General features: G+C 41.7%; 1 protein-coding gene across 1 annotated transcript in view; it reads left to right on the top strand.

Annotated features, from left to right (window-relative positions):
- Positions 1-13,443, top strand: part of GCKR (glucokinase regulator) — a 29,177-nt gene that overhangs the window by 9,561 nt on the left and 6,173 nt on the right. Inside the window, 6 exon segments of the mRNA XM_027555790.1 lie at positions 105-183; positions 574-670; positions 868-926; positions 928-972; positions 1,069-1,152; positions 11,913-12,068. Coding sequence (XP_027411591.1) covers positions 105-183; positions 574-670; positions 868-926; positions 928-972; positions 1,069-1,152; positions 11,913-12,068 — 520 coding nt within the window.

Here is a 13,443-nt window from a genome sequence, read left to right as displayed (position 1 = left end):
CCCTGCAGCCCGCTTGCCACTTTCCTCCCAGTCCCACTGACACCTTCCAAGCCTGGAACCTTCCTCTCCTATGAAGCCTCTCACTCCTCTCTCCCTGATTTCCTAGATTTCCGAGATGTCCATGGCTCTCTCATTGCTGATCGCAGTGGCATGTTTAACCTGGCGGCTGAGCTTATCAACCAGGTGGAAAGATGATGGGATGTGGGGAAGTTGGGAAGATAACTAGTGTGCAGAGGGTGGGAAAAAGAGGAAGGTGGAAACAGATAGGGGAATATTATGGGATTCCTTTCTAGAGAAGGGGAAATGGGTTAAAGGTCATGAGGCTTTGGGGCAGCATGGAGACAGTGTGGGAAGCTCTGAATTCACCCCCGTAACCTGGCTCTAATCCAGAGCTCTTCCATCAGCTGCGTCATCTTGAGCAAAACACTTTTTACTTCTTTGAGTCTTGGTTTTTTATTGTACATCTGTAGATAAAAGCTCTGGACTCAATGTCCTCTAAGGGCCTCTTTGGTCTCCAAGTCTGTGTGCCAGAGTTTTTCATGGGAGGGATTCTCTCCTCTTTTTCTGCCCCAGGGTCCCCATTTCTCCTTCTCCCAGGAAGACTTCCTGACTTCCATCCTGCCGTCCCTCACAGAAACTGACACTGTGCTCTTCATTTTCACCCTGGATGGTGAGAGGGAAGATAGGAATGGTGGGGTGAGTGGCTGGAGGCAGCAGAATGACTCAGAGGAACTATCACTTTTCCAGGTCTTAGGCTGTCTGCCCAGAGGTGGGGGCAGCAGTATGTATCCTGACTGGGCCCCAGGGCAGGAGGAAGAGCTGCCAGAGAGCTGCCCTTCCACTCTGATGGCCTCTCCCTCTCCTTAGACAGCCTCACGGAGGTGCAGACACTGGTGGAGCAGCTGTAGGAGAAGACCTCCAACACCCAACATCCAGGCCTTGGCACACAGCACCATGGGGCAGTCCCTGCCAGTGAAGGGCCAGACTTGAGGAGGGGACCCCAGGGAACGGTGACAGCCAGGTCTTCCTGGAGATGCTGCTCCTGCTCCTCTCTCTCTCTCTCTCCAGATCCCTCTGAAGAAGCCCTTCCCCTCCATCATCAGCATCACATGGCCACTGCTTTTCTTCAAATATGAAGGGAACTTCATCCAGGTATGAGGGATGAGGAGGTAACGTCTACAGTGGGGCACAGAAAAGGAGGGATCCCAGGAATTAGAAAACCCAGGGCTGAGACTTCCCTGGTGGTCCAGTGGCTAAGACTCTGCTCTTCTACTGCAGAGCACAGGTTCAATCCCTGGCTGAGGAATCAAGATCCCACATGCCGTGTAGGTGGTGCCAGTGGTAAAGAACCCGCCTGCCGATACAGGAGACGCAATATATGTGGGTTTGACCTCTGGGTTAGGCAGATCCTCTGGGGAATCGACACGGAACTCTACTCCAGTATGCTTGCCTGGAGAATCCCATGGACAGGAAAGCCTAGTGAGCTACAGTCCATGGGGTTGCAAAGAGTCAGACATGACTGAGCCATTAACACTTAACTTATGCTGTGTGGAATGGCCAAACAACAACAACAACAACAAGGAAAACCCAGGGCTGGAGGGTAGAAAGGGTTATATGACCTCCACAAAGCCAGCTGGGCAAGTTCTTGTGTTCAGTTCAGTTCAGTTCAGTCGCTCAGTCGTGTCCGACTCTTTGAGACCCCATGAATTGCAGCACGCCAGGCCTCCCTGTCCATCACCAACTCCCGGAGTTCATTCAGACTCACGTCCATCAAGTCAGTGATGCCATCCAGCCATCTCATCCTCTGCCATCCCCTTCTCCTGCCCCCAATCCCTCCCAGCATCAGAGTCTTTTCCAATGAGTCAACTCTTCACATGAGGTGGCCAAAGTACTGGAGTTTCAGCTTTAGCATCATTCCTTCCAAAGAAATCCCAGGGCTGATCTCCTTCAGAATGGACTGGTTGGATCTCCTCACAGTCCAAAGGACTCTCAAGAGTCTTCTCCAACATCACAGTTCAAAAGCATCAATTCTTTGGCGCTCAGCCTTCTTCACAGTCCAACTCTCACATCCATTCACGACTACTGGAAAAACCATAGCCTTGACTAGATGGACCTTTGTTGGCAAAGTAATGTCTCTGCTTTTGAATTGCTATCTAGGTTGGTCATAACTTTCCTTCCAAGGAGTAAGCGTCTTTTAATTTCATGGCTGCAGTCACCATCTGCAGTGATTTTGGAGCCCAGAAAAATAAAGTCAGCCACTGTTTCCACTGTTTCCCCATCTATTTGCCATGAAGTGATGGGACCAGATGCCATGATGTTAGATTTCTGAATGTTGAGCTTGAGGCCAACTTTTTCACTCTCCACTTTCACTTTCATCAAGAGGCTTTTTAGCTCCTCTTCACTTTCTGCCATAAGGGTGGTGTCATCTGCATATCTGAGGTTATTGATATTTCTCCCAGCAATCTTGATTCCAGCTTGTGCTTCTTCCAGCCCAGCGTTTCTCATGATGTACTCTGCATAGAAGTTAAATAAAATAAGCAGGGTGACAATATACAGCCTTGACGTGCTCCTTTTCCTATTTGGAACCAGTCTGTTGTTCCATGTCCAGTTCTAACTGTTGCTTCCTGACCTGCATATAGGTTTCTCAAGAGGTAGGTCAGGTGGTCTGGTATTCCCATCTCTTTCAGAATTTTCCACACTTTATTGTGATCCACACAGTCAAAGGCTTTGGCATAGTCAATAAAGCAGAAGTAGATGTTTTTCTGATGATCCAGCGGATGTTGGCAATTTGATCTCTGGTTCCTCTGCCTTTTCTAAAACCAGCTTGAACATCTGGAATTTCACAGTTCACGTATTGCTGAAGCCTGGCTTGGAGAATTTTGAGCATTACTTTACTAGTGTGTGAGATGAGTGCAATTGTGCAGTAGTTTGAGCATTCTTTGGCATTGCCTTTCTTTGGGATTGGAATGAAAACTGACCTTTTCCAGTCCTGTGGCCACTGCTAAGTTTTCCAAATTTGCTGACATATTGAGTGCAGCACTTTCACAGCATCATCTTTCAGGATTTGAAATAGCTCAACTGGAATTCCATCACCTCCACTAGCTTTGTTCCTAGTGATGCTTTCTAAGGCCCACTTGACTTCACATTCCAGGATGTCTGGCTCTAGGTGAGTGATCACACCATCATGATTATCTTGGTCATGAAGATCTTTTTTGTATAGTTCTTCTGTGTATTCCTGCCATCTTGTGTTCTTGTGTTACCAGGTCACTAAGCAGAGTTCTCAAGTCAATGGGCTGCTCCATTCAGTTCTCTTGAGAAAAATGCAAAATATAGGATGGGCCACCAATCAGCTGACAGATATTCTTCTGTCCTTTTTCACAGGTTAATTATCAATACTAGAGTCATCTACACTATGCAGAAGCCTTTGAGGCATATTTTTTTTGCAAGTTTTCCTATGAGTTCACTGCAGATAACAGTACACTGATACAGTCCCTGCTCACTAAGGAAATTATGATCAGTACAAGCGCTGGTAGTAACTGTAGCAATAATAATCACTTTGGGTGCACTTTGCAGTTTAGGGTTTGGAGTGAGCACCAGGATGTCTGGATGCCACTTCAGCTCTGCTTTGTGGCCCAAAAGAAAAAGCAGTTTTACGTATCTCTGGTCCTCAGTTTTCACACACAACATCCCTTATCCTCCAGGAGGCAGAACCAGGCCCCTGAAAAGTGGGGCTGGACAGATGTGGCCTCATCCATTATTCAAACCACCTTCTCCAGGAAGCTTCCCAACTTGACCAGACAACAGCTGGTGTGCTCCTTACCTGCCTTCAGAACTCAAAGGAAGTCCCTCTCCCCCTGAGCAGGGAATCCACACTCCTTTCAAAGTATATCTTTGTCTTTCCTTCTAAATGGTGTTCATTCATCATATCCCTATTTCTCTTGGCATGCTTTCCACATTCACTATTGCTTTTGAGCTCTCACATCTCTCAGAAGTCTTTTCCAATTACACCCACCTTGTCTAGACCCCTTCCTTTTATGCTATATACTTCTTCACACTTATAGGTTCCATTTCATAGTCATAATACCTCATACACAGAGGCCTTTGCACTTTACAAAATATTTTATGTATGTTTTCTCAATCCTCTTAACAACCTCCTAGGGATTGTGTGTTCAATGTCCCCATTTCCCAAATGAGAAAGTTGAAATGAAGACATTAAGGGATTGTAATCATGACTACACAACTAAGACAGAAATCAGGCTTTTTAAAAATTAATTATTATTGCTTTTTGCTGCACTGGGTCTTCACTGCTGCAGGCGGGCTTTCTCTAGTTGTGGCGAGTGGGGCCTACTCTTCATTGCCATATACAGCTTTCTCGTTGCTGTGGCTTCTCTTGTGTAGCATAGGATCTGGGCTTGTAGGCCTCAGTAGCTGCAGCGTGTGAGCTCTAGAGTGCAGGCTCAGTAGTTGTGCCGTGAGGGCCTAGAAGCTCCACAGCCTGTGGAATCTTCCTGGACCCGGGATCGAACCCAAGTCCCCTACATTGGCAGGTGGATTCTTATCCACTGCACCATCAGGGAAGTCCAGGAGTCAGGATTTGAACCCAGTTTGAACCCAGGTTTTGTGACTCTAAATCCATGGTTTATTTCACCATATGGTATAAATTTCAACCATGTCCATGAGTTGTGTGAGACTCTTTTATTCATTCATTCAGCAAATAGTTTTAGAGTACCTGTCACATACCAGGTACTATCCCAGGGGTGGGGGATATAGTAGGGAATGATAATCTGTGGTATTTTAAAGCACTGTATTTTTAAAGAAAATTGTAACTATGATAGCAATATATTTTTTTATTGTCAAAACTTTCAGAAATACAGAAATCAAAGAGGAAAGAAACCATCCATAATTCATCTTCTTCCAGGAAAACCCCTCAGACAAATTTTAGAGAATATCTCTCTATTTTTTAGTGCATATGTAAAATATTTATATAAAAATAGTATACTCGGCATGCTGTTTTTAACTTGCTTCTCTTTATTTAAAATTATAAACACCTTTCTGTACTAATGTTATTTACCTCATAATTTTATTTACTTACTTATGACTGTGCTGGGTCTTGGTTCCTTTGCATGAGTTTTCTCTAGTTGCGGCGAGTGGGGCCACTCTTCGTTGTGGTGCACGAGCTTCTCACTGTGGTGGCCTCTCCTTTTGCGGAACACAGATTATAGAGCCAGGCTCAGTAGTTGTGGCCCATGGGCCCAGTTGCATCCATGGCATGTTGAATCTTCCTGGACCAGGGGTTGAACCTGTGTCCCCTGCCTTGGCAGGAGGATTCTTATCTACTGCACCACCAGGGAAGTCCCTACCTCATCATTTAAAATTTTCTTTCTTTACTTATTTAGTTATTTATGGCTGTGCTGGGTCTTCTTTGCTGTGTGCAGGCTGCTCATTGAGGTGGCTTCTCTTACTGCAGAGCACCAGCTCTAGGGCACTCAGGCTTCAGTCGCTGTGGCACATGGGCTCGGTAGTTTCAGCTCTGGGCTCTAGAGCACAGGTTCAGTAGTTATGGCCCACGGGCTTAGTTGCTCTGAGGGACATGGAATCCTGACCAGGGATCAAACCCATGTTTCCTGCATTTGCAGGTGGATTCTTTACCACTGAGCCACCAGGGAAGCTCTCTGCTTCATCATTTTTAATGTCAGTATAGTATTCCTTGGAATGGATGGACCATCATTTTTTACTCTAACCACAGTCATTAGATGTTATAGTTTCAACATTATGGCTTTTATTAAAGTGCTGCACAGAATATCCTTATACACATATTTGACACTCTCATTAGTATAAACCTCCAATAGTGGAATCACTGGGTTAAAGTATGTCTAAAATTTTAAAGGTTTTTTGATGCATATTCGTACCTCCGAAAAGGTTTATGAACAGAGGGTAAAATTGGTTGTTCCCCCACACCCTTAAAATACTGGGTAGCATTGTTCTTTTGAATCTTCGCTAATCAGCAAAGGGAAAAACAAAAGGCATTGAAGTGTGAATTTATATTCCATTACTATGGAGATTGGCTGCTTAAAGATATTTGTTGGCCTTTGAATATATATATATATATATATATATATATATATATATATATATATTTTTTTTTTTTTTACTGCACTCTGCAGCGTGTGGGATTTTAGTTTCCAGACCTGGGATTAAACCCATGCCCCCCTGCATTAGAAGCAATTACTATTGCTTCCTGAATATATTTATCTTTTTCTATTGCTTCTTCATATCTTTTGGGCATATTCACCCATTCTTTTTTAGGGTATTTTTTTCTTACTAATTTATAAGAGGGAGTATATATAGCAAGGATGGTAGCCCTTTTTTCCCGTTCTATATTTTCCCCTGGTTTATTATCTTTAATTTCTACGTTTCTGATGTCGAGACACTTTATTTACACCTTTTTACATGGTCAGATCTATGAGTTTTTGTGTATGTGTTTGTGTGGTTTTTGTCTTTTGCTTGATTCTGGTTTTTTATCTTTTAAATGTACTGACATTGTTTAAAATAAGGAGGCTTCTTTTAAAGCTTATAAATCTTTAGTTGTAGAAATATTTTTGATGTAAAATCTGCCCACACTTTTATTTTGAAAACTTTTAAATCTGCAGAAAAATTGCAAGAATAGTACAATGAACACCCATATGCTTTTCGCTAGATTACCAGTCATTAACATTTTGCCACATCTGCTTCATCTCTTTTTTCCCCTGAATCATTTGAAATGTAATTGGAGATATGATACTTGACACAAATTACTGTGTTCCCTAAGAACAAAGGGCATTTGTCTCCATAATTACCACATAATTATTGCTCGAGAAAATGACAATTAATACAACATGATTATCTTATACAGACTATATTCAGATGCCCCCAATTATTCTTGTATTGTTTTTATCTTCCGGATCCAGGATCTGATCAAGAATAATGCGCTGCATTGCATTTCATTATGTTTCTTTAGTTTCCTTTAATCTGGCTGAGTCCCTCAGTCATTTTTTATGTTTTTCATCAAAACAGTAATGTTTTAGAAGTCTAGACCAATTGTTTCCCAGTATGTGCCTCACTTTGGATTTGCCTGATTGTTTTCTCATTATATTCACCTTAAATTTGGGGGCAGGATCCTGCATAGATGTGGCTGCTCCTTTATCATTGTATCACATGGGGAGGTTCCTGATGTCAGTTTGTCCCTTTGTTTGGTGGTGCTATGTTTGATCATTTGGTCAAGGTGGTGTCTGTTAGGCTTCTTTTTATCTTATTCCTCAGCATCTTTCACCCATGATTTTAGCATCCGCTAATGATTCTTGGTTGAATCAATTATTACTGTGAAAGTTTTCAAATGGTGATTTTTCTGTTTCTACCCTTCTGTCTACATTTATTAGCTGGCATTCTTCTGTGAAGAAAATCTCTCTTCTCTCCCCATCTTATCTACATTTGTTTAGTACTGATATGAACTCATGAATTTTTGTTGCTCAGTGTGTTTTAATCTATTCCTGTTATTACTCATTTTAATGCTCAAAATGCGAGCTCATTCAAGCTGGCCCTTGTGTTCTTGTGACATATCTATCCACATTAGCATTTAAACACTCTACTGTGCTGCTTTTTGCAAAAAAAATTTTTTTCCTGTTCTCTTATGCAACATCATACACTCTTTTATGCCTTGCATTTTTGCTTAACAAGATATACTGAAAATCTCTCCAGTTTATAAATCTCTTCTTCATTATTTACATTTGTGTGTGTGTGTGTGTGTTTATGTACCCAGGGGAGAATAGTATGACTTACAGTTGACTGTCTGTATCCATGGTTTCTCCCTATCTACATGTTGTTGTTAGTCACTCAGTCATGTCCGACTCTTTTGTGATCTTATGTACTATAGCCTGCCAGGCTCCTCTGTCCATAGGATTTGCCAAGCAAGAATACTGGAGTGGGTTGCCATTTCCTTCTCCAGGGGATCTTCCCAACCCAGGGATCAAATCCACATCTCCTGCATTAGCAGGCGGATTCTTTATCAATGGGCCACCAGGAAAGCCCCTCTCCACATGTAGAAGCACAAAATGTAGGGGCACAAAAATGTTGGCCCAAGTTCACCTTATACTTCTCCTGGTTCTGGCCATGAGATCAATCATTTTCCAAGGAACCCTGATTGTCAGTAGAAATTGATATTTAGAGAGCTAGGTACTTGGTATGCTCACTGCTCCTGGCTTGTTTTGCCTCCAAGCCCTTTCAGTAGAAAGAAAAGGAAATATATAAAGACATATGTTTTCAAAGACACATATATATACATGTACTCTGCTCCAACATCATCAGTATACTTATGCACCTGTTCAGTCCTGCAGTGAATACCAGTTTCGGAACTGCTACCCTCGTACCACTGTCACCAACAAACTTACCAAGAAGTGGTCAAGATTTTTGCAGTTCTTTTTGTCCTTTGGTCACATCCCACTCAAGGTAGATAAAATGTTCAAAAGTCACTTGTATTAATTTTTTTCTTTGTGGTTATGTTATTAATGTGAGATACAGTTAGGTTCATTTGTTTTTGTTTTCAATTCCAGATTTTTTTTCAGTGTTTGATCTAATTTTATCTTTTGAACGTGTAAAATGTGAAAGTAAAAGTCACTCAGTTGTGTCTGACTCTTTGCAACCACATGGACTATACAGTCCATGGAATTCTCCAGGCCAGAATACTGGAGTGGATAGCCTTTCCCTTTTCCAGGGTATCTTCCCAACCCAGGGATTGAACCCAGGTCTCCTGCATTGCAGGCAGATTCTTTACCAGCTGAGCCACAAGGGAAATATAACATGATTTAAAAGTCAGAACTTAAGAAGTTGTCTTCTTCTCTATTCCTTCCCTCCCATTCCTACTCATTCCTGCAAGTAACAATTTCATTTGTGACTGACTTCTCCTCCTGTGTCTTTTTTTACCAAAAAAGTGTGCGTGTGCGTGTATGCTTTGCACTTCTTTCTTATACAGGAAGCAGCTTACTATATATACTCTTTTGTGCTTTTGTGAGGCACACTGAAAATAACTGCACTTTGGTTTATAGAACTCTGTTTTGAAAAGCATCTCTATTTTTATTTTTTTAAAGAAAGTGGTTTATTTATAAATTTATTTTTTAACTATTTTGGCCATGCTGTACGGCTTGTGGGATGTTAGTTCTCAGACCAGAGATTGAACCCAGGCCCTTAGCAGTGAAAAGCATGGAGTCCTAACCACTGGACTCCCAGGGAAGCTCCTGTAGAACTCCTCCTCATTGTTTCTCACGTTCAGGTGTGCTCTACATGTGCAAGGTCATTTGGGTAGTCTCTTCTGCAGGGCATTTGACTGTGTGTTTATGTATATACATGCTGCTGCTGCTAGGTCACTTTAGTCCTGTCTGACTCTTTGCTACCCTATGGACTGTAGCCCGTCAGGCTCCTCTGTCCATGGGATTCTCCAGGCAAGAATACTGGAGTGGGTTGTTATGCTCCCCCCTCCAGGGGATTTCCCTACGCAGGGAGTCTCTTTTGTCTCCTGCATTGGCAGGCAGGTTCTTTACCACTAGTGCTACTTGGGAAGCCCTGTAAAATATATGAAATACACTCATTTTCTAATGATATGGTGGTCTTGATGATCCCTTGATTGTGAATTCTTTTTTTTTTTTTTTGATTGTGAATTCTTTATAAATTTGAGATATTAGTCCTTTACTTCGGATAAACAGGTAACAATAGAACAAGGCAGTGGTTAGGGGCACTGATCCTCTGCACAGTGGAACATGGTGTAACTTATAGTTGACTCTGTGTACCCATGATTTCTCCTTCTCCACATTCCTGGGACAGGAGCATTGTAGTACTGTGTACTTACCATTGACACAATCCATGTATAAGTGGGCCCTTGCAGTTCAAACCCATGTTGTTCAAGGGGCTCTATATATTATATTTTCTATGAGTTTTAACAATACAAAAGTCTTTGCTTTAATATTTCTGGGGTAAAACTTAGCAGTCTATCTTTTATTGAATCTGTATCTTGAGAAACAGAAAGCACCCCTCACCCTACCCCCACCCCCAGACTGGAAAGGAACTCCATCTGTGTTTTCTTTTAGTACATGTTTTCTTCTAGTAAAAATGGTCTTTCTCTTGCTCTCTTTTATTAACACCATTTTTTAAATGGAAGTCTGTTTATTTTACAATGTTCTGTTAGTTTTGGGTGTACAACAAAGTGATTAAATTATATAGTATATATGATTCCTTTTCAGATTCTTCACCATTATAGGTCATTATAAGATATAAGATACAGTAGGTCCCTGTTGCTTATCTGCTTTATATATAGACATGCCTAAATGCTAGTCCCAAACTATCATTAGGAGCTTATTCTTGTGTATAGGGTGAGGTATGGACTCAATTTTATATTTTTCTGAAGACTATACAATTTTCCCAGTATATATTTTTAAATTTCATCTTTTCATAAGTGATATGAGATGCGATCTGTATCAAACACTCAGTTCCCAGGTGCAATGGTTTATTTCTGGAAATTTGTGTCTGTCTATTGATGTGCTAATATCATACTGTTTAAATATAGATACTTTATGGTATATTTAATGTCTGATAAGGGCTAGTCCTTGCTTCAATACTCTTCTGTATAACTACTGCCCTTTTTCCACATGAATTTATTTTTTATAAGGTTTATTTATTTTTATTACTTTGGCTGTGGTGGGTCTTTGTTGCTATATGCAGGCTTTCCCTAGTTGCGGCAAGCTGGGGCTACTCTTTGTTGCAGTGCAGGGCTTTTCATTTTGGTGGTTTCTCGTTGCAGAGCATGGGCTCTAGAGCACAGGCTTAGTAGTTGTGGCACATGGACTTAGCTGATCCGAAGTTTGTGGGATCTTCCTGGACCAGGGATTGAACTAGTGTCCTTTGCATTGCAAGGCAGATTCTTAACCACTGGACCTACAGGGAAGCCCTCCACATGAACTTTAAAATGAACCTGTCTAGGTTCAAATATGTAAAACTTAGATATTTTTATGTTTGTTTGTGTGTGCTCAGTCCTGTCAGACTTTTTGTGACCCCATGGACTGTAGCCCACTATGCTCCTCTGTCCATGGAATTTCCCAGGCAAGAATACTAGAGTGGCTTGCCATTTCCTATTCCAAACGGTTAGTGATATAACTCATATTTGATTGATATCTCCCCAGCTGCATAGTCTGACATGTAGCCAATAGCATCAGTACTGCATACTGGCCAGCTTTATTCTGATTGGTCAGATTTCTATTCTTAAACTCAAGAGTGTTTGTTGATCACTTGTCAAGTATTTTCAATATAGGCCTTGCCAGGGGTTTGTGTGACCAGCTATTTATAGGGCTGCAGAACAAGGAGGTGGTAGTAGTAGTATCCTGTTTCCTCAGCCTGGTTAGATCCAAGTACTTAATACCCTCAGTTCCTTTACTGGATGCCTGGTACCCTCAAAGATGTTACAAATGCAAGATATGAGGGCCAGGAACAGGTGATAATTAATACAGTCCCATGTATTTGTACAACTTTTCAATTTCATTGTGATTTCATATCCAAAAAATGATTGTGGCTTATCACTAAATCAGAAGACCTGGATTTAGGTCCTGATTCTATGTTTCACTATTGTTATTTTACTTCTGACTTCTAGTTTCCATATATGTAGAAGTGGTACAGAAAAAAATCTATTTCATAGGATTGTTTTAAGAATTGAATTAATTTTTTAATAAACATCACAGTAACCATGGTATTGATCAGTAACCATGTATCAGCCATTACCAAAGCAAATTTTGTCTGCACTTTTGATCCCTGGATTCCTATCTTATAATAAGGCCCTGTTTATTCTGCTGCTTACTGATCCCTCATTTTCGATATCCCCATATATCTGCCATATTTAGAAGTTCCAGCATGAGCTAAGCACCAAGTGGGTGCTGAATACAATGAGTATAGGGGCCCATGTGCTTCTTGGGCAGATTCTCCAAAACCACATATTGGACCTCCTCATTCATAACTCTAAGCTCTTCTGGTGAGCCCTGGCCATCTGCAGGTAGGATGTGATGGGGTGGGGCTGGGTGGGGCCTGGCCCCAATGCCTAGGCTGCCATAAGAAGCATATTTCAGAGGAATGGAGATGTGTAGATGTGAGGGCTGACTTTTATTCTGTGCCTCTCCTCCTCCTCCTATCAAGTCTGTCCTCCTCTCTAAGAAGTCTGTGTGCACACATAGATGTGTGTTTGTGAAATTATAACTATTAGGCAAGAGTCCCAAGGTAGCTAGATCCAGATACGCAAAATGATGTGCTCTAGAACTTTCAGCATTTTCATACTGTTCATGGGGTTCTCAAGGCAAGAATATGAAGTGGTTTGCCATTCCCTTCTCCAGTGGACCACATTCTGTCAGACCTCTCCACCATGACCTGCCCATCTTGGGTGGCCCCACAGGGGATGGCTTAGTTTCATTGAGTTAGACCAGGCTGTGGTCCATGTGATTAGATGGAATTCCAGTTGAGCTATTTCAAATCCTGAAAGATGATGCTGTGAAAGTGCTGCACTCAATATGTCAGCAAATTTGGAAAGCTCAGCAGTGCCCACAGGACTGGAAAAGGTCAGTTTTCATTCCAATCCCAAAGAAAGGCAATGCCAAAGAATGCTCAAACTACCACACAATTGCACTCATCTCACACACTAGTAAAGTAATGCTCAAAATTCTCCAAGCCAGGCTTCAGCAATACGTGAACCATGAACTTCCAGATGTTCAAGCTGGTTTTAGAAAAGGCAGAGGAACCAGAGATCAAACTGCCAACATCTGCTGAATCATCAAAAAAGCAAAAGAGTTCCAGAAAAACATCTATTTCTGCTTTATTGACTATGCTAAAGCCTTTGACTGTGTGGACACAATAAACTGTGGAAAATTCTTCAAGAGATGGGAATACCAGACCACCTGACCTGCCTCTTGAGAAACCTGTATACAAGTCAGGAAGCAACAGTTAGAACTGGACATGGAACAACAGACTGGTTCCAATAGGAAAAGGAGTACATCCAGCCTATATATTGTCACCCTCCTTATTTAACTTATATGCAGAGTACATCATGAGAAATGCTGGGCTGGATGAAACATAAGCTAGAATCAAGATTGCCAGGAAAAATATTAATAACCTCAGATATGCAGATGATACCACCCTTATGGCAGAAAGTAAAGAAGAACTAAAAAGCCTCTTGATGAAAGTGAAAGAGGAGAGTGAAAAAGTTGGCTTAAAGCTCAACATTCAGAAAACGAAGATCATGGCATCTGGTCCCATCACTTCATGGCAAATAGATGGGGAAACAGTGGAAACAGTGTCAGACTTTATTTTTGGGGGCTCCAAAACCACTGCAGATGGTGATTGCAGCCATGAAATTAAAAGATGCTTACTCCTTGGAAGAAAAGTTAT

Source organism: Bos indicus x Bos taurus, chromosome 11 (assembly GCF_003369695.1).
Source record: "Bos indicus x Bos taurus breed Angus x Brahman F1 hybrid chromosome 11, Bos_hybrid_MaternalHap_v2.0, whole genome shotgun sequence".
Classification (NCBI taxonomy): domain Eukaryota; kingdom Metazoa; phylum Chordata; class Mammalia; order Artiodactyla; family Bovidae; genus Bos; species Bos indicus x Bos taurus.
The sequence above is the reverse complement of the archived record's forward strand: the minus strand, read 5'-3'. Positions and strand labels throughout refer to the sequence as shown.